Source organism: Alosa pseudoharengus, unplaced genomic scaffold (genome assembly GCF_046254945.1).
Source record: "Alosa pseudoharengus isolate Yale_2024_CS ecotype anadromous, Long Island Sound unplaced genomic scaffold, YU_APseudo_1.1 YU_APseudo_1.1_scf_1, whole genome shotgun sequence".
Lineage (NCBI taxonomy): Eukaryota > Metazoa > Chordata > Actinopteri > Clupeiformes > Clupeidae > Alosa > Alosa pseudoharengus.
The window spans coordinates 28,137,241-28,149,353 of record NW_027468564.1 but is presented as its reverse complement, the minus strand read 5'-3'; the positions used below and the strand labels follow the sequence as shown (position 1 = coordinate 28,149,353).

General features: G+C 40.7%; 1 protein-coding gene across 1 annotated transcript in view; it reads left to right on the top strand.

Moving 5' to 3' along the window:
* The window catches only part of LOC143118071 (complement C3-like), a 182,495-nt gene that overhangs the window by 118,473 nt on the left and 51,909 nt on the right, over positions 1 to 12,113 (top strand). Inside the window, exon 26 of the mRNA XM_076279307.1 lies at positions 11,028 to 11,116. Within this exon, the coding sequence (XP_076135422.1) occupies positions 11,028 to 11,116 (89 nt within the window). The remainder of the gene's footprint in view (positions 1 to 11,027; positions 11,117 to 12,113) is intronic.

Sequence of the window (12,113 nt, the reverse complement as noted above, 5' to 3'; positions counted from 1 at the left end):
TGACGCCGAGATGTTCCTGATTATAAATTGTGAAGCCTTTTTTTGATATGTTGTAATTTGACGAAATGGCGAAATTATTAATTTTAATACCCTTCCACATGAACAATAAATGTGTCATAATTCACAATGCATGGCTTGAAATGTTTTAAATTTCACAGGTCATTAAAGACCATGTTAATGATAATATTCACATGCCCATAATGCATGTTTGGCATAGCGCCACCACCTGGCAACAGAAAGAATGACAATTATACTGATTTCACATGATCAATTTGAACATACTCCTCCTAGCCGGTTTGTCAGATTCATTTGAAATTTGGGGAATATTATGCCAAGATGTCGCTGATGTTAAATTGTGAAGGGATTTTTGATAACTTATATATTTGATATGATTTTAATATCTCACCACATAAACAGGAAATGTGTCATAAATCACAGTGCATTGAATGAATGGTCTGAAACTTCTCAGGTTAATAGATATCATGATTATGATGATATCCAGACACCCAATGGGCCTGCCTGACATAGCGCCACCACCTGGCCAAGCAGGAAATGTGCCAGAAATGGACAATGCCTTAAGTGATTGATCTGAAACTTTATAAAATATTGGATATCATTATTGTGATGATATTCACATGCGTAATTCACAGGCCTAGCATAGCGCCACCATCTGGCCAAGCAGGAAATGTGCCAGAAATGCTCTATGCTTTGAATAAATGGTCTGAAACTTCTCAGGTTAATAGATATTATGATTATGATAATATCCAGACACCCAATGGGCCTGCCTGGCATAGCGCCACCACCTGGTCAAGCAGGAAATGTGCCAGAAATGGACAATACCTTAAGTGATTGATCTGAAAGTTTACAAAAATTTTGGATATCATTATTGTGATGATATTCACATGTGTAATTTCAATGCCTAACACAGCGCCACCATCTGGCCAACCAAAAAGTGTATCAGAAATGTTCTTTGCTTAAAATGAATGGTCTGAAATTTCTCAGGTTAATATATATTATGATTATGATGACACCCAATGGGCCTGCCTTGCATTAAGCCCCCACCTGGCCAAGCGAGTAAATGTGGCAGAAAATAAAATACAAAAACAAATAGCACACGCATCAAATATGTATATTTCAGAAACTCACCACGTCGGTGCTTTGTTGGATTCCGACATGTCACGGGTTGCGGCCCGCAGGTGCTCGGGCCCGCCATTGCCGCTTGCGGCTATATTTATTATTATTATTTTAACTTTGTCTCAGAGCGTTTTCCTTTTTTGAGGTGGTTAACATGGTCGAAAACTCTTGAAATTTGGCACACATATCAGGTGTCACGCAAAGCAGTTAGGTACAAGAGCTTGGCCCTGGGCGTGGCTCAGGGACTCAGTAGCGCCCCCTTAGGTGATTGAGGCAGTGGTTGGCACATACTTTCAGCTAGACGCATCAAATTCGGTAGGTATGTGTATCTCCCCAAGATGAACAACTTTCGTATGTACAATGCATTAGCCACGCCCAACAGGAAGTGAGGTATTTGGGATTTTGTGCGGACTAAAATGTGATGAATTGTGATGCCAGAAGACGTTCTTCCCATCGGTGAAAACGCATGAAATTTGGCACACAGGTCAAGAGGTACCATGAATACACAGGGGAAAAGCCTTGGCACTGGGCTTGGCCCAGGAACTCCATAGCGCCCCCTTATGTCACTGTGACTTGTGGTTGGCATATAGTTTTAGATACACACACCAAATTTGGTGGGTGTGTGTAACTCCCAAAAACAATCAACTTTTGTATTAACATGCCATTAGCCACGCCCACAGGAAGTGAGGTAATTGGGATTTTGTGCATTGTGGACATGATCGATCCGATTCATGTGAAAGTTGGTATACATGATGCCAATATGCTTCTGATTCTAAATTGTGAAGCTTTTTTTGATATGTTGTAATTTGACGAAATGGCGAAACTATGAATTTTAATACCCTTCCACGTTAACAATAAATGTGTCTTAATTCACCATGCATGGCTTGAAATGTTTTAAATTTCACAGGTCTTTGAATACCATGGTAGTGATGATATTCACATGCCCATAATGTATATTTGGCATAGCGCCACCACCTGGCAACAGAAAGAATTGCAATTACATTGATGTTACATGATCAATTTTAACATACTCCTCCTAGACGGTTTGTCGGATTCATGTGAAATTTGGCTAACATTATGCCAAGATGTTGCTGATGTTAAATTGCGAAGGGATTTTTGATATGTTGTAATATGTCATGATTTTAATATCTCACCATATAAACTGGAAATGTGTCATATAATCACAGTGCATTGAATGAATGGTCTGAAACTTCTCAGGTTAATAGATATTATGATTATGATGATATCCAGACACCCAATGGGCCTGCCTGACATAGCGCCACCACCTGGCCAAGTAGGAAATGTGCCAGAAATGGACAATGCCTTAAGTGATTGATCTGAAACTTTATAAAATATTGGATATCATTATTGTGATGATATTCACACATATAATTCACATGCCTAGCATAGCGCCACCATCTGGCCAAACAGGAAATATGCCAGAAATGCTCTATGCTTTGAATGAATGGTCTGAAACTTCTCAGGTTAATAGATATTATAATTATGATGATATCCAGAAACCCTATGGGCCTGCCTGGCATAGCGCCACCACCTGGCCAAGCAGGAAAATGTGCCAGAAATTGGTAATGCCTTTATTGGTTGATCTGAAACTTTACAAACTATTGGATATCATTATTGTGATGATATTCACATGTGTAATTCACATGCCTAATATAGCGCCACCATCTGGCCAAAAAGTGTATCAAAAATGTTCTTTGCTTAAAATTAATAATCTGAAATTTCTCAGGTTAATATATATTATGATTATGATGACACACAATGGGCCTGCCTTGCATATTGCCCCACCTGGCCAAGCAAGTAAATGTGCCAGAAAATAACATGCAAAAACAAATAACACACACATCAAATATGTACATTTTACAAATGCACCACGTCGGTGCTTTGTTGGATTCTGAAATGTCATGGGTTGCGGCCCGCAGGTGCTCGGGCCCGCCATTGCCGCTTGCGGCTATATTTAGGGCCCGAGCACCGAAGGGCGCAAGGCCCTATTGTTTTTGTAAGGATTATTATTATTATTATTATTATTATTATTATTATATTAACTTTGTCTCAGAGCGTTTTCCTTTTTTGAGGTGGTTAACATGGTCGAAAACGCTTGAAATTTGGCACACATATCAGGTGTCACGCAAAGCAGTTAGGTACAAGAGCTTGGCCCTGGGCGTGGCCCAGGGACTCAGTAGCGCCCCCTTAGGTGATTGAGGCAGTGGTTGGCACATACTTTCAGCTAGACGCATCAAATTCGGTAGGTATGTGTATCTCCCCAAGATGAACAACTTTCGTATGTACAATGCATTAGCCACGCCCAACAGGAAGTGAGGTATTTGGGATTTTGTGCGGACTAAAATGTGATGAATTGTGATGCCAGAAGACGTTCTTCCCATCAGTGAAAACGCATGAAATTTGGCACACACGTCAAGAGGTACCATGAATACACAGGGGAAAAGTCTGTTCTTTTGTTCTTTACTTGTATGTGTGCTGCATCAAAGAGGAAACAAACAGAAAATGGAGTAATCAGTGAAATGGGGTAAATCAGTACAGATCCCAACTCACAAACAAACCAATTGACATTTGAACAATAAACTGAAATCATATGGCTATATAAGGTACAACTAAACAATACTTGACATCTCAAGTCAACCAACATCATCTAATCATCTCTCACATGGGACTCCAACACACCAAACCAACAAACAAAGACCTTAACTTTACACATGCGGCAGAGCTACTCTACAAACTGATAAACATCACAAGTCATAGTGAGGGTCATTAAAGTGATGACTTACGTGAACTCAAAGACGCACACAAAGCAGGACACACTGGAGTGCTGGGTTGAGATGAACAAAAGAGTGAACTGAGGGCGAGCAAACAATTTATCCTGGTCTGAGCCCCTGCTCCGGAGCTACAGGGTTTTCCAGCAGGTAAACTGGGCGTGGTTAGGTGGCAGAGCCAAACAATCCTGCAATTTCTCCACAGCACTTTCACCTCAAGGACTTTGTGCAGATTTAAGTGTACTTAGTGTACATTTGAAAATGAGAAACAATATAATAATAATAATAATAATGATAATAATAATAATAATATATAAATATATAAATTATGTATATAAACTTAGGGAGTCTTTTCACCAACACTATTCTAACAATACTCTATTGTATGCTAACCACCGCAATATTTTTTTTCCCAGGATGGTAGGGGAAGAGTGTCGCCCTACCTGCCCTGTGATTGGCCGGCTACTACCTTGTCCGTTTCTATGGAGATGGGTAGTAATCAAATCATCATTCTGGTTGTGGACGTTGAACGATTTTAACGCAACTGATAGTTGAAGTTTTCAACCAAAGACTGTGAAATAGGTTGTTTGTATTAGCACTAGGGGGGTTTGGGGGGTTAAACTTATTTTAAATTCCCTACTGATAGGTGTTCTATATATATATATATCCAGGGCCTGAAGTTAACTTTTTTGGCCACCAGCCACTGTGGCAGGTGAATTTTGAAATCCACATGCCACAGTGGTTTTTTACCAGCCAAAATTATTTTGTGCCCAAAATAAAGGTGAACGACTCAAAAAATGGTTCTTGAACTTGTACAGAATACACATTACAGTAGGCTACTCAAGTAAAAGTAAAAAAGTACTTTGTTAATAAATACTCAAGTAGGCCTAACAAGTTACTTTTTTGTAGGCCTACATTTTTATATTTTTGATGGACCTTTAAAGGGATACAAAAGTATCCTTTATGCCTGTTTAAGGCAATTGAAATGTAGCGGAGTAAAAGAGGAGATTATTGGCTCAAAAATGTACTTGAGTAAGAGTAGAAGTAGGCTACCGTTTTGAAAAAGGAAAGTCGTTTGCCGTTCCTCGAAAAAAAAATGTAACGCGTTAGGCTACTACCCACCCCTGCAAATGGGTTTGATCTCGCTTTCTCCGAGCCATAGCCTACAAACGGCAATCTGGACAGTGCATCTCCTTGCTCAGTGTTGTGTTGTCTTATTGGCTACCCGCCAACGTGGCAGGTACATTGACAGTTTCACCCGCCAATCACAAAAGTTACTCGCATTTGGCGTGTGGGCGGGTGCCAATTTCATGCCCTGTATATATCTATGGGTAGTACTGCCATGGTGCTGCTATCTAAACTTCGTGAGCCAGAATCTAACTGACAACTAGCATAGCAACCTGTAGCTAACAAGGATTGCATTGATTAAGGTTAGGGTTGAAGTTGTCAACCAAAGACTGTAAAATAGCTTGTTTACAGACTATGTTGTCAACATGATGAATAAGTGTTACGGTATTTAAGGGGGTTTGGGGGGTTTCCCCCCAACTTATTTTTATAAACTGATAGGTAGTGCTAGCTACTAGTGCATCCTTGTGAGCCAGAACCAAACTGACAACTAGCATAGCAACCTGTAGTGCTAGATAGCAGGGATAGCATTAAGGTAACTAGGTTATCAGGGTAATATAAAATTGAACTGACATAATTAACAGGAGTTTAGGACTGTTTATTTGCTGCAGGCTTAAAACATGTCATTGTCAGACATTTAGGTGGGATATTTTATAATTACCCATGGCTGATACTAGCGATAGAAGCCCATCAGTTTTGTCAGATTTAGCCAGAGAGGCAGCAACTGTCAATCATGCATAACCCCAGCCAATCACAGACAGAGTAGGGCGTATTCTCATGCATAACCCAGCCAATCACAGACAGAGTAGGGCGGTATTGGCCAATCACAGACAGTCTTCCCCTACCATCCTGGGGAAAAAAAATATCGCCTAATCACCACAACCCAACAGCATTCTATTCTAGTATGCTAACCTCCACAACCCAACAGCATTCAAACACTAATGCTTCAAGTGGGATTTGAACTCTCAACCTAAGGATCACCAGTACAAGGCATTATCCCACTGAGCCAATGTCAATCCTACATGTTGGCCAGTCACATTCACATGGTGAAAATGTGTATTGGTAAACACACAACAAGAAAAACTCCAAGCATACATTTGACAATAAAATGAAGGGCTTTCCTAAAAGAGTACACCTGAAAACCTTTTGAAATTCTGGGGCAATTAGACATTTGTAGAGATGAACACTAATGGATGAAATATAAATATGATAGACTTAATGATGAAGGAAAAATAGTAAATAAAGAAGTTCCCCTAAATGTCAGAGTGTCTCAGCATTCTGATTCTTGGCAACAAATGACTGTATGTTGATTGCCTGAGATAACACTGAGATAAAACTTAACCTCTGGGTTGTCTGAACCTGTGGCGACTAAACCCGAGCTGTCGGTTCCAAAGCACCGGTTACCAGTTAGTTCAATCAACCCTGTGTGAGATAACCTAGAGTTGTGCGCGTTCAAGGCGAACTTATAAAGGCATCATCTATGGAGAGTCAAAACCATGAGTGAAACCGGCGAAACGAAGAGCACCGTATTTTTCAGAGGCGGAGTAGTCGAGGCTTACGAGGAGGAGAGAACTGTAATATTAAAAAAAGCAATACTTAAGCGCCTGCGTCCGAGACCTTGCTTGGCAGAGAATAGCCTAACTGACCGTGTAAATGCGTACGTTTAGGACAGCCTATTTAATGTCAAAAGCACAATTAAATAATTCACTGGACATCACGTATTGTATTGACTGCTTTGAATGATGCTTTCTTAAACTAGCTTATCTTGTCACAGATTGAGTGGGCCATAGAATTCTTTGAGAATCCCAAATTTAATTTTCTATTTTAACGCGGGTTCTGCAGCTGTGGGCCAAGTTAAACTTTTGCGCTCCATCATCGGAAGGGTGAATGTCGGAAGGCATGGGTAGCCTATTGGACACATTTCAGTGCACATTTGGAAAATTGAATAAGTGATGCTGACCTGCCAGTTGGTGAAACTAAACTTTAATGATCCTCGTGGGTTTGTGTCCAGGAAAACGAATGAAGTTGCGCAGGAACTGCTTTAGCGCAAGGCAAACTTTACGCACCGACCGACAGCTTGTCGATATGCTCTGCGTCTCCAACACTACAAAAACTCCCAGTCGGAGAGCGTGTGTAGAAAATTAAAAAATATTTTATCCCAAATGTCATCAGCATTCTTAACCAAACTTAGTGACCCAGCTGAGCTGTATAGGCAAGGGCGTAGGTTTGGTCTCAGCTTTGGTGGGGACACCACTAACAACCCCCCCCCCCCCCGCAAAAAAACTAGACTCTTTCACCAGCCATTATAGATATATAAAATGATTAAAATGTGCTACTGTCTAACTTTATCTAACTATACTGTGTAGCCTACATAATCTGATTTTAATATGTACAGATATGTATGCTATATTTAACATTTAACAATTATTTTCTATTTGGTCTGTTATGAAATCATGCATTGACCCATTTAAGCACAACTCAGTTTTAAGAAACTTAAATACATGCATTAGCATTTTGTGAAAAGAAATCATTAAGGCTACATTGAACCGTGAGCTGCCTGTATATTCTCTGATTCTGCTATTTACAGATATCTAGGCGATGTAAGCACAGCTCAGTTTTAAGAAATGCTTAAAGCCGAAAGACCATGTTGAATTTTGCTACAATTTATTTAAAAACCGGATTACTCTGGAACAGCTAACTATACACGGAAATGCATTACACCTTTGTGTTCGGTAAGGTCTGCTGTTTATTCTGATATATGGTTTGTCATGTGTTGCGTGAAGAGTGTAGGTCTACGAGATTCCACTGAGACGAATGGATGTGGAAATGTGCGCAGAGAATAATTGTTAAATCGTAATAATCGTAATATAAATAATAGTTATTTTTCTCGCGAACTGTTTATCACAGCAAATAGTGGCTAGCTAGCACTGGTTAATGTAAAAGCTGAGAAAAGGCTCTTTCATGTGACACATGTGTGATGAGTAGCCTACTTTTCAAGGAGTTCAACAGAGAAGAATGGGTGAATTTGGACGCACTTCATATGCCTTGTAGTGAAGTGAAGCTGAAGTGCGGAGACTGCGGCTCACTGGTAGTTATTATAGGTAACTTCAAATCAGCGCGATTTACCCTTATAGGCTACTGCACATTACAAGATCTGTACGAGATGATCCGCAGCACTGAAGTGAGAAATGATTTAACTCTTTGTGTAGCGCATGTGAGCGCTTCCCCCCCCCCCCCCATTTCGACCTGAATATTGGTTGGGACATTTCAGTCGTAATTTGACATTGGTGTGGACACGTCCTTCGGTCCCTTCGAGACCCCTGCTAGACGAGTCGTGCCGCCGCTGCCCCCAACGCTGTCCAGCCGCTGACGAGGACCCCACTAGACAAGCTGTACCCGCCAATGGCCTAACGCTGTCCAGCCACGGGTGAGGCCCCCGCCAGCTTCTATCTCAACACGCTCCTGAGCAACGACGACTGAACCCCCCCCCCCCCCCCCCCCCTTCCCTTCAGTATAAATTTCACCCCCAATAAAGATTTCTTGATTTTAATTTTATCTCTTGTCCCGGTGTGTTGTGTTCCCTGGTGCAGAACTGTCATAGGGGGCCTTGAGCGCCCTCCCTTGGTCACAACTGTGCTAGGATAGTTACGAATCAGACCCTTTCTACTCCATTCCAACTTGGCAGAGGCACAAGGCAGGGATGCCCACTTAGTCCATTACTATTTGCCCTATCCATAGAGCCGCTTGCAGAAACCGTTCGATCACATCCCAAAATTCATGGTTAAGAATAAGATATCTTTGTATGCGGACGACATCTTATTATATATCACTCAACCTCAGATAACTGTCCCATCAATACTGGAAGTGTTTCACTCATTTGGCACTTATTCTGGATACAAGATTCAATTGGGGTAAAAGTGAGCTGCTACCAATACGAGTTGAGAATCAGGAATGGCTCAAACAGCTTTCCTTCCGTATAACTCAAGACAACTTAACTTATCTGGGAGTGGTAATCACCAAGAAATACAGTGCCCTTTATAAGGCCAACTTTCCTACACTACTTGAGAAACTTGAACGCAACATTCAGTTTTGGAGAACACTCCCACTCTCCTTAGTGGGAAGAGTCAACGCTATTAAAATTATTTTTCTTCCTCAAATACTTTACCTCTTTCAAAACCTTCCTGTATTCCTTACTAAATCCTTCTTTAAAAAACTGGATTCTATCATCCTTCCTTTTGTATGGAACTATAAAGCACACAGAATTAAAAAAGACCATCTTTGCAAACACAAAAAAATGGGGGGCTAGCGCTGCCTGATTTGAAGCTGTATTATTGGGACACTGGATTACGATCAATTGCACATTGGCTAGAGGACACCCAATCTCCATATGATGGGCTAGAGATGGAACGTGAGGGTTGCTTGCCATAAGAGCAGTTATACTATCACCTGTGCCAATCAAAAGAGCATACTATAAGCACAACCCTATTATCCATGACACAATAAGGGTATGGAAACAGCTAAAAAAACATTTCAATCTCAGCACGTTGTCATTTTTATTGCCAATAGCAGCAAACCCCACCTTCACTCCCTCTGGAGTCTGGAAGGAAGTGGGGCTCTGTAATATTGGACTTTTGCCTCTTTCCAACAACTCCAGCAGAAGTACAACTTACTCAAGCATCACTTTTTCAGATATCTTCAGGTCAGAAACTATGTTAAAACGCACCTCCCTAATTTTGAAAGGGCAAAGCCAGACAAGCTAGAGAGCTTTATTAGAATGTTTGCCAACTCACGCTTTATAATTTCTCAACTATATGATACTTTACAAAGTATGTCCCTTCCCAAGGTGGTCAGTATAAAGGAAGGATGGGAAAAAGAGCTTGAAACCCTGATACCCCTAGACGTGTGGGAAGAGAGTCTTGAGTACATCCATGAATGCTCCATTAATGCCCGACACTGTTTAATTCAATTTAAAATTCTGCACAGGTTACACTACTCAAAGGCTAGGCTGCATAAAGTATTCCCAGATGCATCACCCCTATGCGAGAAATGTGAATCCATGGAGGCTACCCTTTCACACAGTTATGCCCTATGCCCTAAACTACAACAATATTGGTGTGACATATTCCACTTCTTTTCCTTGATACTGAAAGTAGTGTAGTTATTGAAGATCATTTCGGAATAGAGACATAAAATACATTTGATTCAACAGATACAACTTCCTTATATAAATCAGTATAATATGAAAATGATATACATCTATAACATTTATTATTACTTATGAAAAGCTAGGAATACAATCAACTTCAACACTCAAAAATCAACGTGTTCTAAACATTTAAAAGTGGATTACACAGAACAAGCCTGTAGAGAATAAACACATACACACATATACACACAAACTCACACACACACACACAGAGGATAGGGAAAGGTGGGGTGGGGAACCTGAAGGTTGAACACAGAAGACCTATGACTCATAACGAAACGCATCCCCTTCTGTAGAACCATCTCGGCAGTCCAAGCCACTTCCTCACTTGCGCATTCACCAGTCTCTCCAGCCGATTGGCATGGGATAGAGTGACCTCATAGATGGAAATTGGCCACATGAGAAGGGGCAGCAGGCCAAACTGAAAACACCACAGTTTCAGCTTTCCAGTTGATCTGCTTGAGGCCATTAATGGTATCTTGCTTGAGTTTCTCTAACTGCTTTGAGTCTTTGAGCTCTGCGTTGTACCAGCGGCTTTTGACAGGCTTCTCCAGAATGGTTGGTACTGGCTCGTTGTTGACATGGAACCTCTCATTGGTGAGCTAGCCTTTGACAATTGAGATACTGCGGGATTTGCTGGGTTTTATCTCCATTCGTGCCCATTCGATGTTTCCCTGGAGTTTATCCAGCATTGTTGTTGTTATTGTCGTCATGTCGTCTGGAATGGAATTTAGAATAATGACCGCATATTTAATTATTTCTCTCCCTGACAGCACAACCACGTCCTTGACTAAGACGGCTTCCCTGAAGGACTCCATCACCAGCTGGCAGGTCATCTCCATCAGTGTCTCTAAGACTTATGGTGAGTCAATTGGGTCCATCTCTGTCTCAACCTCCATCAGAGATTGTCTGATGTGCCGGAACTTAGTTCTGGACTGTTCTGACCCACTTCAACCCCTGCATGCTCTCAAACGGAACTTGGAGGCAAGCAGGATATACCATCCTGAACTTGACCTTCTATGTGTAAAGCAATTCCTTCACCTCCTTGAATGCTGCTTGCTTACGTCCCAGTTCTACACTGACATCTTCTTGAAAAAACACCCTGTAACCCTGACAGGTCATCTCACGTTGACGTCTCTGTGTGATGATCTGCTTCTTGTCTTGGTAGTTGTGGAATGCAACTACCGTAAAAATTAAAATGATAGCCCAGGCTTTTATTTTCGAAATCACTGAACTGCACCGTCTTGTATTTGAGATAGGCGTCTTTGAAACAGGCCTTTAATTCCCTTCATACAAAACCTTTCCTCTGCAAAGATGTGAAATATTATCAAATTAATTCTTTAATTAACATGCCAAATGCCTACCCATATTACTAGGCTATCCAATGATAGGCTTCAATTGCGGAACATTCATTTAGTGTTGAGATATTGTTTATTGAGTGTTAGAGATAATAGAGATAATGATCAAAATAGCATACTGATAGACACCAAGGATAGCTTGACAGCAGAAGGTTACTACATTATATTATGTTCTATTGATAATTAGAATGTGTTCTAATTATCAATAGAATGTGTAACAAATCACTTCATGTATGACATTCTATATTTTCTCTTAGATTATCGGGAGCTTTAAAAAAACAAACAAACAACAAAACTCAACAATGTGACAGTCATTGTCTGAAAAATAAGCCTACATGTTAATATCTATCGAGAATAGGTTTTTTTTATCCAAACCTGTAGCCACACCAGGTGTATAAAAGCCTAGTCCCATCTTTTTGGGACTAGGCTTTTATTTGAAGTTTTACGATTGAAAAGAATTCTGGGTGATGAGGGATGTTGTTTATTATTTCTGGTAGCAAC